At 38.8% G+C, this 16,421-nt stretch overlaps 1 protein-coding gene across 2 annotated transcripts in view; it reads right to left on the bottom strand.

Moving 5' to 3' along the window:
* LIMCH1 (LIM and calponin homology domains 1) overlaps positions 1 to 16,421 on the bottom strand; it is a 174,422-nt gene that overhangs the window by 57,584 nt on the left and 100,417 nt on the right. For both annotated transcript variants that reach the window (XM_064710318.1, XM_064710319.1), the window contains exons 4-8: positions 15,687 to 15,790; positions 12,659 to 12,689; positions 9,575 to 9,685; positions 4,818 to 5,013; positions 235 to 484 (exon numbers count right to left, since the gene is read on the bottom strand). In XM_064710318.1, the coding sequence (XP_064566388.1) occupies positions 235 to 484; positions 4,818 to 5,013; positions 9,575 to 9,685; positions 12,659 to 12,689; positions 15,687 to 15,790 (692 nt within the window). The remainder of the gene's footprint in view (positions 1 to 234; positions 485 to 4,817; positions 5,014 to 9,574; positions 9,686 to 12,658; positions 12,690 to 15,686; positions 15,791 to 16,421) is intronic.

Below are 16,421 nucleotides of genomic sequence, written 5' to 3'. Positions count from 1 at the left end.
TGTCAAACAGAATCTATACATTGCATTGTATGGTAAATAATGACATCACAACAATGATTTTCCACTCCTTGCTTTTCTATTAGCCTCGCCATTTGCTAAAAACTACTTATTAGTACCACACCAGCAAGAGATTTATTACAGCATCATACACCTTGTGGAAAGAATGGAAACTGGGCAAGTGTTAGAGCACCATCCATCAGTGAGGAGAGGAGAACGTGGAGAGGCCAGCCTTACCTGAAGGGTCTGTCTCCCAGCGGGGACGTCGCCGTGCTCCAGCTCTTTCGGTACTCCTCCCGTTCAGCTTTCTTCTTCCGAAGCGGAGCAGGTACATAGAAAGTCTGATTACTCTTGTTTGGGAGGTACTGGTTAAAAGGCACAGCTGATTTAGGTTCACCATGTGAGGTCCGCCTCGCCAACATATCATCTTTTTTCACATCTGGCATCTTTCTGTGTGGCAGGTCAGTTTCTGAGTCACTTCCTCTCCCTAGTGAGGAAAGAGAAAAAACTTCCTTTTTATTTTCACTTTCATCCAGTTGTTTGGGTTATTTTTAAACTATAAATCAGAGAAGACACCACCAAAAAATTATATTTAGCCACTGTTACCTGCATTTGTATTTTAAAATCAGTCACTGAAGGTAGTAGCCACAACATCTGCACAGTGAACTTTTTTCTATCATTCTCTGAAAAAATCATCTTCAACCACAGGCCTCATCAAAAAACCTGAGGTTAAAACTAAGCCAGACTTGTCAATCAGGTAGGGCAGAAGTTAGCCTAAAGCCCAGATGACTCCTAGTTGTACATGAGGGCATGTCTGATCTGATTCACAGTCTTGAACCTAGACTAATAGCTGCCTAACTCAAGCAGAAGCAAAAAAAAAAAAAAAATTCCATGTTGTATAGCTACAGAATGGCAGGAATATGTGGATGTTCCTACACACACATTAACACAGGAATTTGAACACAGACAGCATCAGCTTCAGTCAAGACCTGAGAGCAGCAGCTGCTGCTGTGAACCAGAAGGCTCAATGGTCTCTCTCCAGTCTCGCTGGTTGCCTAGCCAATCAGTCCAGCACACTGCAGAACAGACAGAGACTTGATACCCAGATGGAAAGGTGCAAGGGCAGAGGGAAGTGATCTCAGGATTTAGATGTTAGATCAGTACAGCGAAAAAATAAACTGGCAGAGAAAAATTGAGAGTTTGAGAGAATAAGATACGAGGTCAGCAGAGCTGGGTGACCACTTGATATTGTTCAAATGAACTAAACTTCCTGATATTTACAACACATTTAGAACACTGAAACTTAGGCAAGTTTCTGACTTGAAATTCCCAAATTGCAGGAGAAATGCCCCAAAGAGCATTAGCAGTGTGGAACTTCCCATTTTGGAAGCTTAGATTCCCTGCATCATCATAAGCCTTTTAAAATAATTCACAAAGTTATGTAAATAGTTTTCTCCCAGCAGTATAACCTTATCATGGGCCCTTATTTGAAGAGTGAAATGGAATGTGTTCAGCTATTTATCCCATCAGCATTTGCATGTTCTCCAAGCTCTGGAGAGTTGGATGTCTCTGGTCCTTGCCCCCTTTGCAGCACTTGCATCTGCAATTAGCTGTTCCCCATTTTAGGGTGAAGGGAAGCCACTCAGGTTGTGTCCCCTTTTTAATTCAAACCACTAGTAATTAATAGCTAATTCACTGTGCTACGTACTGAACAACTGAAAACAATGAAGTCACAAAAATCACAAATTTGTGTATAATTCAAAGTGGGGGAAGAAAAAAGAGGTCTAAATATGCTAGGAATGTTATTTGCAAAGAGCTTTTGCAGTAGATTGAGTTTTTCATTATTTTCTTGGAGACAGATGAAAAAGAGTGAAAAGGAACACTAGGAAAAGACATCACACAATGGAAATGAATGTTAGAGATCACAATACATTTTTTGTCAGTAATCTTTCACTTGAACAATTTTTATTAAGAACTTTGACAACTAACACCACAATTGGTACCCTGAATCTATGTCTAAACAAAAAGTGGAGATACCATCACAGAATCATGGGTGTCTGAGGACAGCTGAGGTTGGAAGGGCTGCAGTGTCATTAGACAAAGCAGGGCACAGAGTAAGTAAAAGATAAGAAAAAGATCCCTTACTGCTATTTGCTATTCTGATTGCTTTTGACTTTGCTCTGGTGTCTATTTTTGTAACACATCAAAACCAGTCTTGAACTGGCAGACAGAAAGGATGAAATAGATAACCACAGTAGCAGAGGAATTAGAACACATTCCTCTTGTTACTGATGTGCCTACCAGCATCCCCAAGCTGAGTACTTCAAAGAAAAACAGCTTCTTTAATTATTCATATCTTACTCATGAAATTATTTTCAGCTCAAATTTGCAAAAAAAGTACTTGAAGCCAAAGTACTAAATGGAAGATGCAGCTGTGCTCTACATTTATAATCTAAAGTTTGTTGTTTTGCTTTTTCAAGTAGAAGCAGCAGCAGTTTTCACAACTAGTAACAAGCAATTACACACTATAGACATGCAAAGATCCTTCTTAAAAGGATCCACACACAACTGCTGGCCAAGCAGAGCATTTTATTAACTGGCAACTCTAAAGGCAGTTCAGTCTGTGATTCTACTGTGTTTTAAATAACTGTTCTACTCTACCACTGGTCTTGTTTTTTTGCTAAGGGACAAGCTCTCCATGGGACACCAGAGCAGTTCCTCAACAATGAAACTAATCACAGATGGCATTTGTGAAGGTAATATTACATACTGCACTTTTACCTAAACTAATCACCTTAGCATCACTTAAATCATATCTATTCAGGCTTTTATTTCTTCTCGGAGTGGAAGAAATCATAGTTCTAGTTCACAACAATATTATGTGGTTTATAAAGCTCCTATTTGAATGGAGAAAGAAGTAATGAAAGCAAAATTTTTTCCTCCATCCAACTTTGCATATAGAATAAGAGAAGTGTTTAGGTTGGAAAAGACCTCTAAGATCATCAAGTCCAATATACTGTTTCTATCAAAAACTACTAACAGCTGAGTAAAACACTGGCCTGCTGGGACCACAGGAAGAGGTTCAACATAAAGGAGGTCAGCCAAGTTACACCTCACCTGCAACTGCTGTAGGAGACAGCTGTGAAATTATGGCAGTAGTAAGCAGGGAAAATAGGATAAATTAGAAAGTGTTGGCTGGACAAGTCGTACATGTGCACACAGCATCCGCACGCACCCTGGTTAAAGACTAATTTTTCAGAACAAGCTTTGTGGGCTTTCATCTTGTTATTGTTTGTTACAGACTCAGGATTGTGACAAGATAGAATGTCTTAGCAAACAATCTGTGGCAAACAATCACAAAACCTTTCTAACATCTGATAATCAGACAGAAGTTGACAGGAATCATCTACAGGACATATGTAACTGGCTGTCTAGCAGCTCCAGAGCACAGACACTGGACATTCCTTGGGCACCCAGGGTCTAATTTTTGATCAGGACATGTGAGGTGTTCCTATTTGCCAACACCATGCTTGTCTCATTTGAGAAGGCACAAAAGCCTTTTATATATATATATATATATATATATATATATAATATATATTTTATAACGTGGAATCTGTGCTCTGCTCAGTGTCTGAGAGGCCATGAGGCTGTTTCAGGGAATCAGCCCCAGTAGCTACTTCTGGATGGTCAAACAGTAACAGCCTAAACACCACAGGCTACTCAGAGCAGCAGAGCCGATCTTAGCTCTGATTTTCCCAGGGCTCTTTCATAATTCTACTGTGGTACCAGCTCTCCCTGCCAGCTTTCCAGTTCTAAGGAGTTCCCCATCACCTCAGGAAATCTTTCATGTGTCCGGTTATGATTAGCACCAGTTTCTTTCAAACTGCCAAAAGCAGTATGAACATCTGGTTCCTACCAAAAAAATCTTCCTGCCTTTCCTTTTTAAATTAAAAAAAAAAAAAAAACATTACTAAGGAGAAGTGATTCAAGTGTGCAACATAACTTCATCTGATGAAGTCCGACTTATTCATCTGTTTGTCAGGAATGCAACTGCACAGAAAGAGCCTCAATCATTCATTCTTTTGTCCTAAACCAGAATCCTACTCATGACAGGTTACCTAAATGTGTGCTCCACACCTATTACAGCAAATCCTTCTTCATCCAGCATGCTGTGTTTATAAGCCTCTGAAAACCTCTTGGAATCAGAAAAGAAAGGCAGAGAAGCAGTAGCCATTCTGTATGCCCAGAGCTGCCTGTCCTCTCACAAATGTGTACAAAGCTCTGATGCTGGGACATATTAATTTACCCAATTTTCTAAATGCCATAAGAAGATATATGATATTTGATAAAGTGCTGTACATCAGCATTCAAAACTCTGCCGAGTATCAGACATTCTCAAGATATTTGTCTTTTATCTGCCCTGCATTTACTTCAGCAAACATTTTATTCACTATAATTCACTATACCCTGTTCCTGTAATTTTATGTCTTGCTTCAGCCTAGTTTGTAAGTTAAAATGAGTCTGCATAACGTCCTCTTACACCAAAACCCAGAAAAACACTCTTCCCTTCATAAAACCACACTGCAATGATGTAACTCATTTCCCAGTGCTGCACTACCTTGAGACAAACTTCAGGTAAGCTGTTGGCAAAGTCATCTACACCTCAGGGAGCACAGATCAGCATTCACAGAGAAGTTCTCCCAGCAGATTTGCCCAATTCAGAGGCTGTGAGCAGCTTCTGAATGGCACATTTATTCCAGAAACGCTACTTCTATGTCACAGTGTTGTGCATGTGCTGCACTGTGACTGGTACTTACCATCACTACTCCCTCTGAGCACTACATCTGGAGATGGTGTCTGCTGCGAGCGGGAGCCAAAGGAGTCCAGGCTGTCGAAGGAATCATCTCTGCCGTGGCGAGGCGGGGAGAGGGAATCGCTGCGCTCCGAGTCCCAGCAGTCTATGTAGCCGCTGTCACGAATGCTGCGCTTGGGGCTCTCAATATCCTCTGTTTCCTACGGGGAAATACAGCAGGAACCTCCTCAGAAAGAAGGCACTGACATACTCGTGAGATGCGTTACACACCAAAAAAACAAAGCATCTTCCCAAATACTAAAAATCTCCTCCCCAAAAAAGGGTTTCCTTGGTTTTTGCCCTTTTTTCCCTTCAAAACAAAGTGCAAGCTTGCAATAAACTTGTTTTATGCTGTTTAAGAGGAAACTACTCTCATTAGATTAGTACAATGAACTGAGAAAAAGTTCCAATAGACCAGTTAATAAACTGATCAAAAGTGAAAGTAACCTGAAACTTGACTTGTCGTCCACAGTCCATAGCACAGCCAAAGGCACTACAATTTTAACATCGTGCCTGCATCAGGTTTAAGTTTGCTGCTTTCCAAAAGATCCCCCCGCCTCTCCTTGCCCATCTATTGTATCTGGCCAGGACCCCAGCAGACAGCATTTGTTGTTGCTGCTTCAGCTCGGCAAAATAATAAAGCAGTGTGCCCCAGCCTCCGTCTACCTTGAAGAGAAATTCCTGTTATGAAAGAGGGATGTCTTTCTCAAGCAATCAGCAATGAAAAATATGCAAAATGCTTTTCCCGATGCCTCAGAAGAATTCAGTTGTGCTCTTTACTCTTTGCCAGCTCCTGGCTCTGGGGGATATGAAAGCACTTGTAGCTGACCCACATGTTCAGAGCAGGGAGAACAATGGTTGTCTTTGACAGCCCTGTGATTATAAATTCTTTCCAGTGCAAGCAGCACATACTAAAACACTGAAACTCCAGCAGAGGGAAAGGTCAATAGAAGCCATCCTCACTCTTGCATTATAATAAATTCCTTGTTTTAGAGAGTGTCTTAATATTAATTACAATCACACAGACTGAGAAAAAACAAAAATAACTAAGTTTGTTCAGAGATAAATCTGTTTTTTTCTCCCCCGACAGTAAGTAAAGTCAGAGATGTGGGTGCCATTATCAGACTGACATTTTGTGACCCAAAGAGGCTGGAATGTGATTTTTTTTTTTTTTTTTATTCCCAGAAGCATTTGAATATTAATTCCTAATTAAGAAGCACCCCCTGCTTACCACTAGCTGAAGCACAATGGCTATATTGAGCAGAGCTCCCACTGTCCCTGACTGCTAAGGTTTACCCATCACTAGTATTGCCAATGAGAAGATCAATCAGGAATATCACAGTATGCTATGGTGGGCTGCCTCCACAAAAAAGCAGGTTTGCCAGACAAGTGATGGAGAGTGGAGAGCCCTGCAGTAATTCACCAACACTCCCCTGACGAACAAGAGGGAGGCTTGAAGCAAAACTGAGACATCAGACCAAACGCCCTGCAAACTTTTCAGGAAGGCCTAATTAATGCCATTCACTACTAATCTGCCAAAATACCACATTAAGGCCAGCAGCAAAGGTCACCTAAGGCCAAGCTAAACTGTGGTAATGCCATTAAGTAACCTCACAGTAAATAGAAGTAAAAATCTATTCTAAAAACAGATAAAATGCATCTAAAAAAGTTGTAAGGCATCCTATATAACTTCCTTTCCCAATTCTGCTTAGTGAACTAAAATGCTGGTAGAAACAATAGACGACAAAAATCTGTCTCCCTGAAATCTGCATGAATTACACACAGCCAAAAACAAATCTACAAATCCTATCAAAATCCCGTTTGTGACACGATCCAAAAATCTTTTAAAAAATCCAAATTCCTTAAATCCTCTCATCCCTTCATACCAATCAACTATTCTCAATCTTTAGGCACACTTCCATTTTCCTAAATTACTGTATTTGAATGACACAGAACTGTTCAGCAGCCACAGGGACTTAAACTGGGCAAAAAGCCCCATCCCGCATTCACTATCTCCGAGTTTGAAATCAGTCCAATTGTGAACTAATGAGTTCTGCAGAACTTACTTTCAATGGTCTGTTTATGTTAATTTTGCATGCTGCTCACTAGGAATTAGGAGGCAGGCACCAGGACAGGATCCTAGACTTCTGTAAACATGTTCTTTACAGCTTTCCCCTTGGCAAGGACACTCTCACAACACAATGCCGTCACACAGACAAGTCCTCGTCCTGCCTTGAGCAAACGTCATCTCCCAAATGCTATCAGTGGGAATGTGCTTATCTGTGGGACTGATAACACCATGGCATGACACACCACAGTGCATTAGTCTTTCATCTTATCTAATTAAAAACACAGTATGCCACAGAGCAGCAGTTAAAGTGTGATTGCCAAATACAAGATGCATTTGTCCAGGAAGTTCCACCCACTGAATATAATCAAACATTACATTTTGTCATTGGGAATTTCTAGTTTTAAAATAAAGAAGAATGAGTACTCAAATAGTTAATGAAATTAAAAACAGAATAGCACGAATAAAATTAGAAATTAATATACCGTTCAGCATGAGAAGTAGAAAAAGATGAGTCCAAGACAACATACATCAGAGCTGTCTTTTGATTTGCTTATTAAAAAAGGAGGGCAGAGAGGATTTACAACAGAAAAACTAAACTACACTGAATTTATGGTCGATTTAGTTATTAGACTCTGTGGAAAAAATGCCAGTAGAGAATGTGATAAAGTGCCTTTTCATCACTTGAGCTCAGCTATAAAGAACATCAGAGTGTTGCACAGCATGATTAACATGTAATATTTTACAATCAAATCCTCTTCAAAAGCAGCAACATACAAACCCACAATTGCCAGTGGGAAATACTGCAGGGATACAAGAGCAGGGACATGGTAAAAAGTCACTAGCAGCTGTCACAGCAGCATCACCCTAAATAAGACTTTTCAGGACTGCAAAATGCTCTGTTTATGCATTAAAGGCATATATAGCTTTCAGTTCTTATGAGATCTCTACTCTGCTCCCAGCTCCAACACTTGCAACAAATCAAGTACCAGCCTCTTGCTTATGTCCTCAATTTGCAGCATTCTGTAATGCACAGTCAGGCACTTCACCACCACCAGCTCCCTGGAGAATGCTTCCTTTTGCCTCTAGCCTATTTCATGCCACAAAAGGGTTCAAGATAGGACCTCCAAAATGCTCTGGTGATTACTTTCATGGGTAAAAATCACCTGGAAAAAGCAGAGCCTTGTCGTGTGAGATTAAACATTTTAGAAAAATAATGATACCATGCAGCACTAACATTGTGGCTACCTGCACTTTGGCAATTCTTCTGTGCTAGCTCCCTTTTTTGGGTTTGTTTCACTGTTCAGACCCTTTGGAGTGCAAACTGCTCCCTCCCCACATCTTCCGCTTGTAAAAAACTCAACTACTAACTTCATCTTTTTATTGCTCAGGCTCAGTCATATCACTCATGAGTCCCAAAGTCCCAAGTGATAAACACAGGTCATTAAAATGAAAACTAAAATAAACTTCTCCAGAGAAGCAGGATGTTCTCTTTTCCTCTCCGTTTTCACCTGCTTGTTCTGAAGAAGTGGGCTCACAAACAGGAATTGTACCCATCTAGTTTAGGTTCTCTGGTCACACCAGGGTGTAGGAGCTGTCAGTCAGACAGGCATTTCTTCCTCTCCAGTGGTGCTGGCCCTGTGAGATCCCAGAATGAAAACCTGCAGCTGGCACAGCTGCAGCAGCACAGAGCTGAAGGACAATTTCAGTCCAGAGATCTCCCAAGGTCCCCAAATCCTACTGCCTGTGACGACATGGCCATTACCTGAGGTGGGGCGGGAACAGCAGGCACAAGGCTCTTTGTGGATGCAGAATGTGTTTGCACAGCCTTTCCTGAGCACTATGTCCAACACGTGTGGTGCCAGCACATGGTGCTGCCAATCTTCTTCCACTCCTGCTCCTTGCCCCTTCCATCCCAAAGAAAGGCAGGTTTGGTTATCAGTGCTAACCATCAGCATTAACCATGAGCTTAAGTGTCTGATATCAAGGTTCAGGGCATGCTAGAATGCTCAACCAAAAATCCTCAAACCACCCCTCAGCAATCACAACTTTTCTCTTCCAACAGAGAACAGTTCATCATAAACCACCAAATATGATTTCAACCAGAATTTAGAGCTTGGCAAAAACAGATTTATCCTAACTATGCCTTTGGTGAAAGATGATCTCCTTCTCCTCCACTTCAGCTTTATTTAGATCCTTTGGTTTGATGTTTTATGTTGCAACAAAAAACCAAAAACGTTGCCCATGAGACTGAATGTTTTAAAGAAGAAAAAAACCTATGTTTTTGTGAGTCCAACCATGTTACTTTTGAATCTCAGCTCTTCTAGCTGAAACTTCTGCTTGATTTCTGTTGGATTTTCATTGTCATAAATGAAAATCAAACCAAAACACATGGAAATTAAGATGACAGAGCAACATGACAATTCTAAAGCCCTATTTGACATCACTTGCTGCATCACTGATGCCACCACAAAGCTGTCTGCCAAAGTGGTTTTCAGTTTGGTAGAATCAGAAATATTTTTGATTTAAGTAGAGGTTTCCTAAGGAATTTGCACTCCAGCCCCCCTTCTCCCATATTTAGAAAGAAACAGTTTTTTTATAAGAGCAATAAGTTTGAAGTAAATTGCCATTCCCAAAACATATCAAAAAGATACCTTTCTCATTTGTGCCAGGAAGCCTTCAAACTCCTTCAGGTTCAGGGTTGATCCGTTATATGATGTGCAGCTGTTTGCTGCTTTCCCTAGCCAATAAATGGTGACTAATACCTGCAGAAGTTAATAAGAATTAATTTCAGCCATCTACACGGTCCTGCAGCTAAATTTACTTCCCTGCAGCATCCCTCATTTATTCTAAACTGCACAGCAGCACAAGATTTTTTTATAAATCAGAACTGAAAGGGAAGTGTCTGTCAAAGGTTAAACATAAATACATCAGACAATTATGAAAGTTTAAAGAGTCCTAAAAATATGTAATTTAACATATTATCTCTCTGTTATTTTAAATAAAAATAATAAAAGTGTTATGTCTGCCTGGAAAAATAAACAGAAAAGATGGATCTGAGTAGAAAAACTAGACAAAGAGATTTGAAACTTCTAGAAGGCACACACAAAAACATTTGTTTTTAAATTCAATACAAAAACTCTGTAAAGACTGCTAATATTAGTTGTCATTAATGCAAACTATTCAGACCAAGGTAATAAACAAAGTAACTACAATGTCTGCCTGCCTAAAAGCATCTAGAATATGTGTCTATTTCAAGGATAGAAAAGGGAGTCCCATTTTTAATCACCTTAATGTAAGTAACCAGATGACACAGGAACATTTATTTCCAGGGTTCTGCTAGTTTAAGAATTTCTTAGCCCAAGATTAATCAAAAGCCATGAGCATCTTGTCATTTCTATCAGACTACAGCATTAAAGTCAATGATTTCATTCAAATTCTGACTTTGTATCTCTCCATAACTCAAAAATTCCTTCAAAACTGGTGAGGGAAAAGGACCAAGAATTACTTTTGCAAGTAGCAAAGATATCTGACCTGACACTGCTGGCGTTGTACTTGTTTTAGAAAATGAGAAATTAAGATGCTTAGGACAGTCAAATCCAATACATACAAAAATGCTGACATTTATACCATGCAAGGAAAGGCCTTTTCTGCACCACATATGTCTCCACTTAGAGCAATGTCTTTAATGATACCTGTGCAGCAGCTATTTGGACTGGAAACTGCTCATCAAAGGCAATTCAATTCAGTGTTTTGCACTGGTTAAAAATGACAAACCATCATCCTAGAACTTAGGGCATTTTCTCATTTAATGTTCATTGTTTCAGCATATTCTGTGACATTGCAAAGTATTTAACTGCAGAATGAACAGGAAATATTTTGATGTGGAAAAGAGATGCAGCCAATAATAAATAATAGTTGTCATTAACTGTATCAAAAAAAGATTCATAAACTGAAATGCAGTATTTTATGTTTTGATGGGACAGGGCCATATACTTCATGCTATATAATGGACTAAAGGAAACAAGGCCAGCAGAAATCCCAAAGTGGGGGTCTATTCCACTGGGAGCAGACATCTCTTGGACTCTTCTTCCCTAAAGCATATATCCAAATTACTTCTCAGCAACATGCTAGACGTTTCTTATCAACTTGCACTAGCATCCCCATTTTTCATTTAAGTGTAATGTCCAAAATTATGCAGCACTGCAGCTGATGCCCTGTCAGAAAAGGATACATCATACAGACCTTCTGTTTACCAACTGCGCTACATAACGAAAAATATGTATTTTATATATAAATAAAGTTTATATTCTTCTTTAGTATAAAAGTAGTATACATATCATGAAATACTGAGTAAAATTTTTAATGGAGTTCAAAAACTTTACCCTTTTTTGAAAATTACATCAAAATCTATATTACTGTGCTGAATGAAAGGAGGTGGTGCTGCTAGTCCTGATTTTTTTTTTTTGTCTTGAAACAACCTTTATCTGAACTGTTTTCCTTCAACCAACACCACTTGACAAATTTAATGCAAAGTAATCTTACAGTATATGTTCTCAAGTTAAATGAAAATATTTGCAAATAACAGTATTTCTAGTAACCAGGAAACTGCCATTGAGTTCATTGATGAAGGTTATGGTATTTTGGGTTTTTTTATTTATTTCGGCTAGCATTTAATCACTTTCTCTCTTCTTCCTCTTTATTTGGGAAAAAAAAAGGCAGAAAATTTCACATTTGCAAGCAATTGCGGCTGGCTGCCAGCTGAGGCTGCAGGATCATGCACCTGGAAAGCATATATTGCCTACAAGCACATTATGGAGGATACTTTTGAAACTTCACCTTTAAAGCAACACATCTGTACAAAGATGTTTAGCCAGTGCCCACAAAGACTGTTAAAATACCAAAGCTGAGTTCTTCCCCTAAAAGTCTGTGTGCTGGTTGCAGAAGATACTGCTCTGCTGATGGTGGGGATGACAGGATGAAACAATTTGGGGGAGGGGTGGTTTTGGTGCTCTTTGGGTTTTGGTTTCTTTTACCTCCAGTCATGGAAGTTATGATTACTGGTTTTCAAAGCTATCAAAAAAGATCTTGGCATTTCCTATCAGGATATAGGGATGTGAGCCAAAAAAAAATTATACCAGTTTACAGCTAACTAAGGACAGACAGCTTGCTAGGCTTTAAACTGAGACCAGCAAAGTTCAGACATTTTCTTTTCTAGTTAAGAAGCACAGAATCCAACACCATTTCCCTTAGTTTAAATTAAGAGGAAATTGACGTTAAATGGAAATAGCCTTTCTGGAGAAGCTCTAATTTGTTTGGAAGAACAATGAGAAAGTTAGCAAACCTCATAGTAAGGCCTTGCATCCCAATTTAATGGCCATTTTTCTTCATTTTAAATGCTTTGTGCAACTTTACTCTATGCCTATATATTTGGGAAGGGCTACAAAAGTGTGGCTTCATGGTTGAATCAGACCATTCCCAGCAAACACCACACTGGACAGCACAGAAATCACTTGGTTTATCACTCATCTAAGAGACAAATGCCTCCATTTTATTTCTTTTGTAAGGCTGCTTTGCCATAGCAGCTCTACCTAAACTTCCAGCAGAACCCAGTTAGATTTGTATTCAGAAGGACTTTTCAGCAGTAGTCATGTATTCAGTTTTTACTGACATAATTTTGATCAGGCCAATAACAGGATTAACCAGACAAAAAGAAAAACTCCAAATGATGTACTTACATTTTTCAGCTTCCTACTATAGTCAATGTTCCTGGTTGCAAACACAAACACATACAAAGATAAGAAAAAAAAAAAAAGGAAAAAAAAGAAAAAAAATCAGAAAGTAGACATACTTTCCAAGAGGCTGTATGCAGCAGATCACATTTTCCCCAACAAAAGCCTGCTGAATGCTTCTGCTGTCTGGAAATACATGAAAGCTAAGAAGATGTAGTTCACACATTCATTTATTCATAGCATGGGAGTATTTTGTCACCATTATTTCAATCATTAAATTAGAATTCTGGAAGTACAAGAAGAAAATGTGTTTATAATGCTCCCACAGTAAAGTAGGACAATGCCAAAATATTTCCTTTAAACAGAGTTGCTGATTTCTTTAAAAAGGAAGACAAAAGTCCTCATTGCTAAAATACATTCTGCAGTTATCCAAAAGTCAGATTCTGCTCTGCAGCCCATACAGATTCTGGAAGCAACTGAACAAGCATAAGAGGCATCAGCAAACATTAAGGAAATATTGCAGGTGCTTCTGTGAAAACAAACATTACAAAGAACAAGGTGAATGGATGAAGCAACAAAGACCCTGCCATTTAAAACAGAATGTGCCATGGAAAACATTTATTTTTTAAATGCATACTTGAGCACTCAGACTGAACATTGGCATCATCCTTCTCAATTTATTTTTTTTTCTCTTATGTTCATGGAAGAGTGGCAGTTTTATGTTAAAAACAACAAGGTACAAAGTTTGTGCAAACATAAACAACATTTCAAAATTCAGCAAAGAAAGCATAAAAAAAGAGAAGGAAATACATGTCACATTTAGGTACTAAAAGCTACATAAGACCATTTGAGATTTAGTAAAAATTGTGTCCTGATTATTTACAGTGGAATTGTCTGCTACTCTAACAGTAAGACCACTCCATCATTAAAGTTTATCTGGCAAAACCAAAAATAAATATAGTCAAATCTGTCAGAACAACAAAAGCCTAAATATAGGCAATGGTAAACAAAGTATTTTTGATAATATCTTTTTGAGCCAAAATTTTGTCCACTAATACCCACACAATAAGAAAAATAGAATAGTCCTGGTTTTTTTCTTAGTAAAATAACAGTGGAAAAGAGACTTGCCTAACTAGTCACAAAAAAATTCCTTACAGCATTAGCTCATAATTTTTATAAGCAGAGTGATCCAAAAAATAGATCTAATACATGCCTCAATCAACATCTGTATGGAAAAAAAGGGCAAAATGTCATTATCCTAAGCATGTGCAATAATGTCATACTCATCCTTTACCACAAATAATATTTCCACCATGTTTAAAAACATCATGCAAAAATCTTCAAAGAGGGAAAAAATCACCTTCATGCTTTGGGAACTAGCTAGCAGAACACAGCTCTCAACATATTTCTCTAAAACAGTCATGGACTTGGCTTGTACACCTCAACTCAGTTACTCAGTGTGAACTTGGACAGTGCTAGGAAAACATTTGGCTCACTTCCACAGCTGCTTTCTCTGAAGCCCTCATATGCAGTGGAGGCCCAGGCCAGCTCTGCAGATTTTATGATGCCAGGTTTAACTTGGTGACAGCTTTGCTTCCAGCTCCCCCCTAGTCAAAGCCTCTCAACCTGCCTCCACCAAGGTACCCCATCTATCCTCAACCACAAAAGATGAAGGTTTTTATCAGAAAGACTCTTCCTCTCTGGTTTCATATGGAGATTAGGGTTTTATATGAAGATTATGGACTGTTTTGCAACTCTCTCCAGTCAGTCATCGTAATAATTTTACAGGACATCATGAAGAACCCATTTTATCAAAGTATTATCAGATTTAGAAGAAATACATGGCACAGCCTCCACTCACTTCCATGTAGAGGGCAAGAAGAACCTCATGTTAGAGTCAGAAACTTGGGAAAGAGCAAAAAATGGTATACCTTAAAACAAGGACACCGGCCAATTTGATTTTCAGAGCCTTTGAATTTTCCCAGACAGTGCCTGAATACCATGAAAACTTGCACAGCTTCCATTGCCAGAAAGGAATAATAAAAAAAAAAGCTACTGAAATTTAGTAAATTGTTTCCATATACTTCTCTAAAATAGATAGGTCTGATCAGGATTTCTTTAGTGATCTTTTTGGCCAAATGAAATTAGACCATTCAATAAACTCAGCAGCATTTGCTTGTCTGTAGAGCAATAACTTCTGTTATAACTGTAACATGACATGATAGACCCAAAACTTTCAGGAAAACCTCCAAATACCAATTTAGAAATTAAGAAACACCAATTATAAACTTTTTAAATTTTATGATAGTGTGGGGTGGTTTTGCTTTTAAAAGATGGGAGGCCTGTGCAATTTGTGTGATACTGGGTGTGGGGTTTTGGGGAAAAACTATCTAAATTGTGGCATTTCCAGTTCACACAGACTTCCTCAGTCCAATTACTGCATGTCTCAAGCTATAGCTCTTGCAGGGAAGTGAAGAGACCATGCTTATGCCTGCATCTCATAGAATCTGAAAGGCCTATAACTGTCCTATATTTCACCATCAGAACAATTCAATCTGACATAGCAGAACTGTGACTTCTTTTCCACCAGACTACAATATTTTATAAGTTGGATAGACAAAAAAAGAATGTCATCAATTTAGATTAGGAAAACCCCTAAGTCCCTCAGAATCTCATTGCCTAACTAAGAGTATTTTCACAAAATCACAGAGTAAACTGAGTTGGAAGGGACCCACAAGACTCATCAAGTCCAACTCCTAGGCCTGCACATCCCCAAGAGTCACACCATGGGCCTGAGAGCGTTCTGCAAGTGTTATCCTATTTTGCAGAGCTGTGGTTGATGTCTCTGGGACAAAACCTGTTGAACAGAACAATCTATTCATCCCAACACTGAAAGTTTCCCAAACTTCTGCTTCCTATCTGCCTTATACTAATTACAATCCTATAGACTTTTTGCTCATTCTTAAATATTTACTATTGCATCACATGCACCTGAGGCTGTAACATGCTAGTCACAAATTGTTGTTGTACTTACTTGGTTACTCTGTTTGATGTGTCCTGCAGATCACCAGGATCAAAAAGCTGAGATTCTTTCAGTCCCAGTTCTTTGCAGCCTCTTAAGAATAATATGATATTATCCTGAAAAGAGACAAAAAGCATAAAATCTCAACACTTTAAGCTCTCCTTAACTAAAAAAAAAAAAAAAATCTTACCAGACCAACTTCTCCCTAATTCAGTAACTGCTCATGAATAGTCATACCATTAGCTAAATGAAGAATCAAAGATATTTCCAGTCACATAATTTAAGAGGTCAGTGTAGATTTTGTTTGAAAACCACATACGTATGAAACTTTTTTCCTTTTCTTTCTTTTTTTTCCAACTACAACAAGCTTGTTGACTTCTTTTCAAACACAGATGGCAACTTTTTTAACTGGAAAAGGCCCACTGATTTCTCCACCTACTGCTGGAGGCTGCCACACAACCTCAGCACGTTACAGGGTAGAAAAGGCAAGACTTTTGAAGGGAGCAGGAAGAGTACATGTGAAAAAGCCCACCACCATTTAAGCAAGCAATTTGTTCAGAAAACATTTTGCATGTTAGCTATGAGCAAACTTGTTAACACAACTGCTCTCTTGCCTCTCCAAAGGAAACTAGTCAGAAGGCACTGAGAAAAGAGATAAGTGTTTTCTCCTGAGGTGAAAACCTTGAAGCTACACTGCACATGCCCACTGTTTCTAAGAAGAAACACCATCCAATTTTGTAACACCTC

Source organism: Zonotrichia leucophrys, chromosome 4, assembly GCF_028769735.1.
Source record: "Zonotrichia leucophrys gambelii isolate GWCS_2022_RI chromosome 4, RI_Zleu_2.0, whole genome shotgun sequence".
Lineage (NCBI taxonomy): Eukaryota > Metazoa > Chordata > Aves > Passeriformes > Passerellidae > Zonotrichia > Zonotrichia leucophrys.
Note: the sequence above shows the minus strand (reverse complement) of the source record. Positions and strands in the feature narration are given on the sequence as shown.